Source organism: Gloeophyllum trabeum, assembly GCF_000344685.1.
Source record: "Gloeophyllum trabeum ATCC 11539 unplaced genomic scaffold GLOTRscaffold_00006, whole genome shotgun sequence".
In the NCBI taxonomy this organism is placed as follows: Eukaryota; Fungi; Basidiomycota; class Agaricomycetes; order Gloeophyllales; family Gloeophyllaceae; genus Gloeophyllum; species Gloeophyllum trabeum.
In genome coordinates, this window is record NW_006920415.1 from 693661 (window position 1) to 705123 (window position 11463).

Sequence of the window (11463 nt, forward strand, 5' to 3'; positions counted from 1 at the left end):
ATTCCTAGTCTACTTAGATTATCTTACGCTATTCTTGGACAGGTTTTGCCATCACGATCCGGTTACCCATTGAAAGATCGTGAATGGTATGTGGAGTGAATCATCTATAGCGAACGCTCGGGTACGATGGGCATCGCTGCAAGAACCTTGAAGCTTAAGATGGACTGTGATCGTACTTCACTCAATGAATGGAAGCGTGGGAATCGTCGGACACGCCGGTCCCCCGACCTTTCCTTTCGTTGAAATTTTAGACTCTTGAGGTGAATTGGAAGCCAAGGGTCGTTAGCAACAATTGCACCCGGGCACAGAAGAGCCTTCATTAATTTGAATGGCCTACACGACGCTGTACATAGGTCGAAGACAGCCCATTGCGAAAGACTCGTGGAGCCACGCGGGACCGCGGTCCTGAGAGAGACCTGATTAAGACCAATACAGGGTTTGTGGGTCCCCGGTCGGCTGGGATATGGTTCCCAACTTCCAAATTTGCCGAATAGCTGTTCCTCCTAATTAATCCTTCGCGTCGTCGCGCCCAGATTCCGATCCTAATTGCCTGCAATGGCTCCTGTAAGCGTTGCTGCCGACGACGACCATCGCCTGAGGCTCGCCCACCCCGTTCCCTCGCCGTACTACATGCCCGGGCCAGCGACAGCATCGAGCAGCACGCTCCCCAACCCGCCGTCGCAGCCAGCCTCGCCGTTCAGGCCACCAGCGCCCCCGCAGACGCTACGGAATGGGAGCACGTCCAGCTCGCGGTCGCTCAGACGAGATAAAGAACGGGACCGCGAACGCGAAGCATCGCGGGGGTCGCCCAGCTTGGGCGGCGAGCCCTCGACATCGAAGAAGGCCGCCGCTGCGACCAACGGCCACGCAAGCCCATCGACGCCGGTGGGCTCGACAAAGGAGCTACCAGGTTCGACAACGAAGAGTGCTTCGAAAAGCAAGAGCGTCGCCCCTCAGCCGCGCATACGGACGAACCCCCATCTGACGAACGATCCGAATGCGGAGCCCGCGCCCGCGGCGGTCATGTACTGGAGTCGTGCGCCGGTGTACGGTGCGCTGCCCATGCGCGGGATGCGTGCCCATAGTGTGACGCTGGTTGACAACGTCGCGTGGCTGTTCGGCGGGTGCGACGATAAGGGGTGCTGGCAGGATGTGTACTGCTTCGACACAGGTGCGTGCGGACCCACCCCTCCTGTTCCATGTACTCACAGAAGCTCCTCTTCCTCATACGCCCATGCAGAAACGCTACAATGGTCACATCCAGAAATGGTCGGCGACATCCCCCCGCCGTGCCGCGCACATACAGCGACGCTGGTGGACAAACGACTAGTCATCTTCGGTGGTGGGCAGGGCCCCGTGTACTACAATAACGTCTACATCCTCGACACCGTCACGCGGCGGTGGACACAACCCGTCTTTCCGCAGGATGCGCAGGGACCCGCACCCCGACGAGCGCACACCGCGGTGTTGTGGAAGGGCAAGCTGTGGGTGTTTGGCGGCGGAAACGGGATGCAGGCCCTAAACGACCTGTGGACGCTGGACGTCACGGGGCCTGTGGAGCGGATGCGCTGGGAACCTATCGAGACATATGGCAGGAAACCAAATCCGCGCGGGTATCACACCGCGAATTTAGTAGGCGATGTCATGATCATCGTAGGCGGGAGCGATGGCAGGGAGTGTTTCTCGGATATTTGGTGCTTAAATCTGCGTACGTATTCTCTCTATATGGCTAAGCGTTCCTGATTTACCGCTGTCATGACTTGCAGTAAATCGAACGTGGACTGAGATCAAGGTCGCAACGTCGTATCGCAGACTGTCACATAGCTCTACGCAGATCGGCTCTTTCCTATTTATCACAGGCGGCCACGACGGCACAAAATACACATCTGATCTCCTCCTTCTTGACCTCGGTCCGTCTTCGCATCTTTCGTTCCATACTCTGCGTGTACTCACAATTTCCACCAGTATCCATGCAATACGAGCCCCGCAAAACGCTTGGCAAACCCCCTTCCCCGCGGGGCTACCACGTCTCCATCCAGGCCGACTGCCGGCTGTTCATCTTCGGCGGGTTCAACGGGCACGACGTCTACGACGACGTGCACATGCTCGACCTCGCGGGCGCGGCGTACCTGCCCCAGGTGGCTGCGTTCAAGGTCGACATCTAGTCGGCTCGTTATGGTCATGATCTTACGATACTGGATGACTTGGCACTATCACTATTGTTGGCACTCTCCCCATGACACTATCGTCCATCCACAAGTATGGTATTAGTTCGTATAATGTTGAGGATACATTTTTATTTTAGTGAGTGACAAGTATGTGGTGTGTCTTGGCTTGACTCTCGGGTTTGGAGATCTTGCTCGTTAACGTTTCTCGGTCTTCGGTACCGGATACGGTCCTTATTGCTGGAAGGCATTCTTTTGCTTCTTGTTTTGTTTTCTTTCGTATTGCTATTGTGCATTCACGTCTCATTCGTTCAGAACTGCATCCATACCCACGTCGCTCCCGCTTCCTCTACAAACAAGGCACTCCGTATTATGTTGTACATCCTATCTGCACATTCTAGTCCGAGCCAATACATCACTATCTATCCTTCCCGTATGGGCAATAATTTAAATGATAGCAAGGAATGTGGTGAAGTCTAAGGATTGTGCCGTGGTCCGAAGTCAGTCGGCCATGCCTTACTGGATGTAGTTGTTCTCGACCAGCTTGGTGTTGATCTGTCGTATGTCAGGGGTTATGGCGGCATATAGTGGTAACTAGCAGCCACTTACGTAGGTATCGTCGATCTTGGAGACGTCGTTCACCCCCATGAGCTGCATACTCGTCTTCAACTCCGTGGAAAGCAAGTCGATCATCCGGGATACCCCCTCTTCACCCCAGATATTCGCGAACATAGGGCTAGAAAAACAATCTCTCAGCCCGCGTCCGAGTTGGAACACAAAACGTCAGCTCACGATCGCCCCAGACCAACTGCCCGCGCACCCAGCGCAAGCAGCTTGATCACGTCCGTCCCCCTGCGCACCCCGCCGTCCGCGTAGACCTCCATCTTCTCGAACACCTCCGGCGCGTTCTTCCTGATGTCCAGGAGGACCTCCACAGCGGTCGGCGCGCTGTCGAGCACGCGCCCGCCGTGGTTGCTCACGTAGATCGCGGGGAAGCCGAGGTCGAGGCATTTCTTGGCGTCTTGCCAGGTCTTGATGCCTTTAGGGACAACTGGGAGGGTAGTGAGGTTGCGGAAATTGGCTAGGCTGTTGAGCTGCGGAGGGTGAGCATGAAGTTTGGACTGGCGCAGAGGTGATTGGTGAGCTCACGTCGAAATCCGCGTCGTGGCCGGTCCTAGAATTCGGTCTGATGAGAATATAGGGGTGCGTACTCGGTTAAGTACTCACTCGTCCTGTGCACCAGTGTATCTCAATGACCGTGTTCGGATACCGTTCACACCGGTATTATCAACCGTCAAGAATATTGCTTTGAAGCCCGCTTTTTCCATCCGCTGCAGTTCATCTATGACCCTGCTCTGGTTGCTCCAGATATACTCTTGATGGAACATGGTCTGGTTGGGAAGACCCGCTGCAGCGATCTCCTCTATAGACTTCGTGGAGGAGATGCTCGGCTTTTGGGCGTATCCCTGGAGGTTGGTCTCTGCCTTCATCAAGAGAATAGTGATAATTACTCACGACATATAGGATCCCCGCCTTTCCGGCTGCGCTTGCTAGTGAGAGCTCTGCCGATTTGTTCGCGTGTCCGGCTTGCGCCGCTGGAGCGATGAAAAATGGTTGCGTGAAGTTGTAGCCTAAGATGCTCGTCCTTTGTTATGGTAGCTCATTAGGAGTCTAGTTATTTGTCCTGAAGGAGTATAAATACGCACTGAGTGGTGATATTGCTGACATCCCGGAAGCTATATCCGTTGAGTCGTATTTGAGACCAAATATTCAGGTTCGCCTGGTATGCTGTATTATGCCGTTAGAACGAGTTTCTGGCGTGCGAGTCACGAATTCGGATGACCATACTTATTTCATCTAAAGCAGCGGTCCTGTAGGATGCTATACAGGGCTGTCAGCTAAAATATTGGCAGACAAACATGTTCAGGGCTCACCGTAGTACCTGGGCTTTAAGACATTCTTGGCCGCGATCTGGATGTCATTGAGGTCCCAGATGTCTTCGAGAGGTGGTAGCTCTCCCGTTACCCATGTCGAAGTATTCAGTCCAGTATCTGGTAGTCCTTCCATATTAATCTCAATAGAGAGACATAGCTTAAGAACCGAGAAGATAAATGAGAGTGAGAGGAACGTGGTACTCAAGCGGGAAGGAGCCATAGCAGTATTGTTGTACTACCTTCTGATGCATGCTCGCTTTATAATGCAGACCGTGCAGTATAGTTAGCTCGGTGTCAGGATATAATCGCGTCCGGTCGAGTGGGTCCGCTCTGTTTTGCTATACGTCCTGATGAATGGTGTCCGCTTATTTCTGACATCCCTACGCGGAGACATCATCTCACTCAGGAATCATGCATGTGCCCGGGCTATCTCTCGACGAGATATACGTCGGGCATATCCATGGCAATGACTCTCGGATCGCACAAGATAGCTTGGCGGATCAGAGTAAGGAGACGGCGTCGAGGTGGCAGTGTAGCAACCATACGAGACATCCGCGGATGTGTTTCTGCATCAATCGGCGGGAGAATTTGGGAAGCTGTAGATCCATGTGTCTGCGCTCCTGGAGGAGTGCTCGAGCAGCAATTAATATGCAGCATGCACATCCTCTCGATAGAGGAAGTGTGGTCAGAAAAGACGTCATGACAGGTGGAATCTCTTGCAGTCGGCGGCGGCCATTCCGATTTTCAAGCGAGCCGACGCACTCGGATACATACAGGATTGAAAGGCCAAGTTCCAGCTGTGACTTACGCTGATACGGGAGCTACTTCAATACGGACTACGTCACCGTGCCAGTCCAAGCGGCAAGTTAGGTGGTCACAATAGTCTCAAATGGTCGATGTATACAATGATAGGCGAGTCCATTGACGTGACACTCAGAATCGCTTCAAGCTATATTACACATATTCTTACATTACTTCGCTTCCGTTTCATTCTCATGCACGATCTTGGGCGGAGAAATCGACGTAGCCCTTGCCCTTTACGAACGTTGCCAGCCAAGGTTGCTGCTTCGGACTCTGCGACAGCTCATAGTAGAAATCTGCATGGGCATCCCCATCAATCGCTGACGCAACCGGCGCGCCATCTGCAGTACGCTCGTCAGCGTAATAGAACCTACGAAAGTCAGGGTCAGCGAAGGATTCACGACAACATAGATCGGCACAGCGTACTTGAAGCCCTTGTTCCCGTACGTCAAAGTCGCGGCCTCAACGATATGCGCCGTCGCTGATTTGCCAGCACCCAGGCTCGCGAATATGGGCAGCTGCTTCACGTTCAGGATGTTTCCCGTGTATATGAACGTCTTGGACGCGTCCGCGGGGAGCTGAGCGAAGCCCTTGACGGCTTCGTGCGCCGCTGCGTATGCGCTGGCGGCGTTGACCACCAGGTCCTTGCTGAAATCTGCAATGGGGACGGCGAGCGGCAGGCCTCCCGGAGATGCATGTGCCGAGTAAGCTGTTGTGCGCCGAAGTTCGCTTTAGCTTCCTTGTAACATCCACGCTCGACAGGAAGCTGAAACATGACGTACCGTTGTAAACGACGACGCTGGGAATGCCAAGTGTGGCTTTGACTTTCTCGAAGACGGATGATACAGCGGAAGGATCTGCAAAGTCGGCCTTTACGACTAGATCACCCGCTTTCGAGACTTCGTCGCTGGGGTTGCGAGCGGCCACCGCAACTTTGAATCCATGCGACGCGAACTTTCTGGCTACCTTGAGCCCGACATTGGATCCTGCACCAAGAACGAGGAGGACTGGGGGCGCCATGGCTATATACGTTGAATGCTGGCTTGTGCGCACCGTCCGAGGAATGCTTTATACGCAACCATCCTCTCTTCATAGAATCTTCGAGTTGATCTTAGTAAGTCTCTTGCATTGGTAGTGAATTGCGGGCTTCAAACTGACAAAGCGAGATGGTCGCCATAAATGCCTAATCGGGAAATTCGGATGACTGATTCAGCTCTCCAGGATCACTCGGAACCCAGTATATATGGCGAATACAAACGGGGTCTCGAGTGACTGCAGGTCAAGACGTACAAGATGCTGATTCTAAATCCTGCGCCAGGCTTGGGCCTTCAGGCTAGCACGCAATGCCTCTGAGACAGCGCGAGAGAAGTCGCAACAAACATCACTGGCTTCGAAGGTCGATCAACAACGTCACTCACGGTGATGGTTAAATGCTGCGGATGATGGACCTTCAGACGGTACTGACATCACTCTCGTATGAGCAAAATGGTCGGACGAATAATGGATGTGAACTGCATTTGTGCGAACGAAATCATCCAAACTCCCGCCGCGAGGATTTTAGCAAGTTGCCAATCAATCCGTATGTCGTACTGCACGGCTGTCGCAGGGGAGACGACGGTAGCCGTGCAGTGCGACCTGAGTGTAAACAGTAAGATCAGGGGGAGACCACTTTACTGACGTTCCTCCTGTCGTGTTCAAAAGCACCGCGACCAACCTGGGGTATTTGGGAGGGTAGTCTTTGAATGATACGTCCTATGGCGAGGCAATTAGACAGCCAAAACAGGTCATGAACATGGACGTGCCAACAACTGTCTCGATTCGAATGAATCCAATGTTCGAGTTGCGTACGTCATGCCAGGCTGCAAGCTACGAAAGGCATCTTCAACTTGACGTACCATGCTATGTACCCTCATGACGGCCAGCCCAGTAAGCTCAGGGAATCCTCCCATCTCCCTGGTAATAGTATATTGCAGCCAGGATCTTGTTGTGATTCACGAAGTCCCCCCCCTCCCCTGAACCTCTGGATTACGATGGAATACACATCGTCAGGGAAACGAGTGGTCAACCAGAGAGTGCGGAATGGTACGCAAACAGTCAAGGCAGTCGATCCTTGACGTCTTCCCCGTCAATGGTGTCGTGCACGGTTTGTAACGTGGTCCACCAGTTCCCTTTTCCCTAGTCGATCGACGGAAACTATCTCAGAGCACGGTAAACTGGGCAAGACGCCCACTAAGTATATTCAGTACGTCGAATGAAGCCAGTAGCATGGAATGAATGGTGGTAAGCGCTCAATAACTCCCGTGCGGCATATGCCGCAACACGACTTTTGGAAGCCGTCGTCGACGTTGGCGTCCTCCAGAGCGAACTTGCTGTAGCCTTGCGTCCTGGCTCCCACAAGGATACCTCTCACTTTCATTAACGCAACGCTCCGAGGTGCGTGAATCATATCTGCGATAGCGGAGGATAACCGAGGTTGATGCAACTGGCTTGACAGTCCTGTATTTAGGTCAGGACACGCTATGCCCTCGTTTCTGACCAAAGTCTTTGGACGTAATAAGGACGACAAGGAGGCGCAGCGACAATCCAAGCGCGCTTCAGTGCAGTCGTCTCTACTTGAAGGCAAGTTCGAAGCGGTCTCTCCGACCGTTTCGCCTTCAGCTACCGACTTCGCAGAACGCTCCCAAGAGAATGAGAAGCTGAAGCAGAAAGAGAAAGATGGGGGCATCCAGGGCATCTTCAGGGCCAAGTCTCGTACAACATCTCCTACAACCGAGCCCAAGCCGCTTGAGCCACCTCATTTATCTTTGAATTTGCCCGGTCTCAAGGACGAAAGGAGTTCCCGTCCCCTTGGTTCTGTATTCGACGCCAGCCCAGATGGCGGCTCCGTCTTGAGCGAGTCTGTAATCGGGGAGAGAAGGTTGACACCCGCCGAGGCTCTTGTTCTAGTTCGGACTTGCTCGCAAGCGATCGTAGAAAGAGGTGCGCACTACATTCACTGGTACCTGTGCTAATCGAGCTTCTCATGCTTTGTCGCAGGGCTCGAGACCCTTGGTATCATGCATCCCCACTGGTACTCTTCATCACCTGACGTCCAACGTCGACTTATCTCTCAGTTCATCCTTTCGTTGAGTTCAGATTCAACTGTCAACAATTCCGATTTCGCCTCAGAAATCGCCTATGCTCGTTCGCCGCACGATGTCGCAGCCGTTCTTCGATGGGGCTTGAGGCATCTCAAGATAGAGGGCGATTCCTTTGGCACAGATCGCTCCTGGTACACTAAGTTCTATGGGGCGGAGAAGGCCGAGTCGTATCCCCGGTCCGCGTACTCTGATAAACTCGTCCCTCTGCTCCCATCTTCCCATGCTGCACTTCTGTCGGTCACGTTGGACATCGTATCATCTCTTGCTGCACATGGCGAAGCAAACGGTATCTCGGGGAGCAAGTTGACTAAGCTCTTGGGATTGTGGCTGCTGACCGCACGTCGTGCCGAGAACAGCGATGACTGGAAACAGTTCTATGCACGGTGGGAATGGGCGGGCAGAGTGCTCGAGCATCTGTTCTTGGCTAAAATACGGTCAGTGCTCTCGAGTGTCTTCGTTATCTCTTCTCATACACCGCATTCGCAAGTGACGAGGCAGTGAAGCAGAGGATGCCTAAGCGTCTCACTGAACTGGTTACTCAATATCCGTACGACAAGACATCTACGGATGGATTGCTGCCCAGACCTAGGTTCTCCACCCGGAGATATGATGCTTTGTTTGTTCATATCGATACTGAGGTGCCTCGGGAGACCAAGATCGACGCGAAGCAGCACCCACTACATATCATCGCTGACGCTCTGCGCTCCGAGTCTGTTAACGGGGGGAACTTGAACACCCTTTGGGGTGCAATCAAGACCAGAGCGTCCAATGGCCAGGAGGCGGGTGAAGGGGAACGGGGGAAGGATGGCAATTCTTTGCCCCTCTTGTCGAATATTTTGTCGGATGACAGCATTCGGCTGTTGTCTCTCGTCCGCCCAGAAGGCTCGAGCCCAGATGGATCTACCTCCTCTTTAGGCCTCCTCACACCCGTGATCCGTGTTAATGAACCCAAGTCCCGTGCCAGGTCCTCCTCTGCAGGCGGCTTCGATCAGTCCGGAGAACCGAACGGGAATGGCCACTACAAGACTATATCCGCCTCGACGGGCAAAGCCCACGAGGTGTACGGCAGTACTACGGATTGGACACAGTTCTCGACCAGCGGGTTCGCAGAGCCCAGTACCGCCCCTAGCCTGGCTTTGACTCTAATGGACAAGGACGTCGAAGTGACCAATCCTGACACACGCAATGTTTCCAGGCGTAAGTCGAATAGGAGGAAGTCCTCCCCTCCGGAGCGGAAAGATGCCGCTGCTACCAACGGGAAGACCCCTTCACCATCTACTCCATCCAGCCCCGCCAAGCCTCCGAAGGCTTCTATGGTCAGCTTGGTTCAGCTTGATGAAGCGTTCATCGATTTCTGGAGCGATGCGCTCACCGATCCCATTTCTTCCGATTGGCCTAATTTCGTAGTATGTCAGCTGAAGAGTACGCCGGAGTTCACTGTAGAAGGTGGCAAACCCGTCAATTGGCTGGTTATTGAAGAGGCTCTGGTTCATCCTCCCCCGCCTTCTCCGACGGAGGCCACGCCGCGGGCCTCGTCCCCAAGGCCGTCATACCAGTCGTCTGGCGGCGGCAGGAAGAGTTCGACCTTCTCCATTGGCAAGAAGAAGTTCAGTTTGTTTGGTACAAAGGACGTCGAGACCAGTATTTCCGCTGGTAAGAAGAAGGAGAAGGTGGGCAAACGTGCCAAGGTGGGCGAGATGGGTGAGGTGTTGCAGGAGGAGGATGAGAAGGACAGGGAGAAGCACGAAACAGCTGAGCACGGCGCGAAAGTCACGAATGAAGTATCTAGCCGTGCTGCCGAAGCCCCTGTTGCTGCCTCTACTAGCTCACATGGCGTCGATCTCGCTGCACTCCATTGGGCAGAAGGAAAGGAGCCAGAAGTTCCGTCCCAGAAGGTATACGTCCCTGCGGAACAGCTCAACGAAGCTGCGATTGTGCCAGCCCCTGACGCCGCGTTGGCGACCCCACTCTCGAATGACGCGAAAGAACTCATCATTGAGGAAGAAAGTGCTGAGGGACCAATGAAAGTTGCCACCGCTCCGGCCGCCATCGTTCCCGTTGACGCTTCAGGAGACGCATTGCCGCCTGCACCCGAAAATGTGGTGACCTCTGGCGCTACGCCTGGTCCTCAACTAGCTCTAGATACTAGTGAACCAGTTGCCGCTGCCAGCGCGGGAGGTGAAGAAGTTGATGTTCAGCCGGCCTACGTGGAGATATCCCCGGCCAGTGAGGACGTCGCTAGTTCCAAGGTGCACGCGGTGGAGGAGAAGGTATGTCGTTTTGCCTCGAGAATGTTTAGCAGACTGTCTAACTGCGCGGTATCGTCAGGACGAGCCAGTAGCAGAAGATGCTGGAAAGCAAGAGGCCGCTATTCCGACTGATGATATCGGATTTGAGCAACATGTGGTTGCAGACGAAGGGGTTTCCCAGCCTAGCGAAGCTGTTGAGAAGCCTGAAGAGCCTGCGGTGCCGGAAGAGGTCGCAGCTGAGGAGCACGCGGTAGCGTCTGCGGCGGTCCACGTTCCGGCTGAACCCGAGGTCGCTCAAGCTGACCATGAAGGAACGAAAGACGAAGAACCTGCAGCGCCGGTTGAAACTCAGGATGAAGAGCTCGAAAAGCAAGCTGAACCCGAAGTGCACCAGCAGTCCGCAGAGGAGCTTCCCACCGGCTCCTCGGAGCCCTCTGGCATAGATGCTACTGATAAAGAGCATACGGACGATGTTCCAGTGGAATTCGACCAGCCGTCGTCTACTGCCTTCCCCTCGGAGCCAGTTCCTGCTGTTGACGAAACCTCAGAACTGGAGGTACCCGCAGACATTGCAGACGATGCACATTCTCCCGAGGCTAACAACGAGGTGGAGTCCGAGTCCCTCGAAAGAGCTCCCACCTCTGAGGATCTCCTCGGAAAACAACCCCGACCTGAAGGTATGTTCTTCGGATGATGATGTCGTTCTTGCACTCATCCACCGGTAGATTCACATGATATTCCCGCAGTGGCTGCACATATGCCCCCGGAGGGGAGTGAGACCGTCGTGGTCCCCGCGACTTTCGAGAAGGACATCCTAGAACAGGGCAGTGACTCTTCTTCTATCGCATACGAATCAAGGGGTACGTCTTCCTGATGCTGGATCTGTGAACTGTACTCACGACCTGGGAGTAGCGCCTACATCCACTCACAATGTACCGACGCACCCCGCCGAAAGATCGGCCTGAATGTCGCCAGATACCCTTTCATGACACTAACTCTTAACTTTCTCTATACCCTCATCTATTAGGTTCCGATCGATTTAGTATGTATATGAGTGGTTTCTCATGCTATGGCTCCTGCACTTGTCTTGGCTGTCTTGCCCACCCACGTTCCTTCTTCCAGTCGTACTGTGCTCCATCTATCCGCTCTTTCCATTAGTATATCAGCTACGGAC

At 53.9% G+C, this 11463-nt stretch overlaps 4 protein-coding genes across 4 annotated transcripts; 2 read left to right on the top strand and 2 right to left on the bottom strand.

Annotated features, from left to right (window-relative positions):
* Positions 1-723: 723 nt before the first annotated feature.
* On the top strand, positions 724-2718 carry GLOTRDRAFT_60433 (galactose oxidase). Its single transcript, XM_007867560.1, has 4 exons — positions 724-1171; positions 1241-1708; positions 1767-1910; positions 1966-2718. The coding sequence occupies exons 1-4, from the start codon at positions 1024-1026 to the stop codon at positions 2163-2165; spliced, it is 960 nt and encodes a 319-aa protein (XP_007865751.1). The 5' UTR covers positions 724-1023; the 3' UTR covers positions 2166-2718.
* Positions 2682-4319, bottom strand: GLOTRDRAFT_138521 (FMN-dependent alpha-hydroxy acid dehydrogenase; the record flags this gene model as incomplete). Its single annotated transcript, XM_007867561.1, has 9 exons — positions 2682-2720; positions 2775-2901; positions 2958-3259; positions 3315-3339; positions 3393-3631; positions 3681-3810; positions 3872-3953; positions 4014-4046; positions 4100-4319. The coding sequence occupies 9 exons, from the start codon at positions 4317-4319 to the stop codon at positions 2682-2684; spliced, it is 1197 nt and encodes a 398-aa protein (XP_007865752.1).
* A 773-nt stretch (positions 4320-5092) lies between these two features.
* On the bottom strand, positions 5093-5920 carry GLOTRDRAFT_41187 (NAD P-binding protein; the record flags this gene model as incomplete). The annotated part of the gene is made up of 3 exons (XM_007867346.1): positions 5093-5270; positions 5327-5609; positions 5683-5920. The coding sequence occupies 3 exons, from the start codon at positions 5918-5920 to the stop codon at positions 5093-5095; spliced, it is 699 nt and encodes a 232-aa protein (XP_007865537.1).
* Positions 5921-7419: 1499 nt separating this feature from the next.
* On the top strand, positions 7420-11254 carry GLOTRDRAFT_105675 (uncharacterized protein; the record flags this gene model as incomplete). Its single annotated transcript, XM_007867562.1, has 6 exons — positions 7420-7879; positions 7937-8474; positions 8528-10310; positions 10369-10966; positions 11015-11149; positions 11202-11254. The coding sequence occupies 6 exons, from the start codon at positions 7420-7422 to the stop codon at positions 11252-11254; spliced, it is 3567 nt and encodes a 1188-aa protein (XP_007865753.1).
* Between the last annotated feature and the right edge of the window lie 209 nt (positions 11255-11463).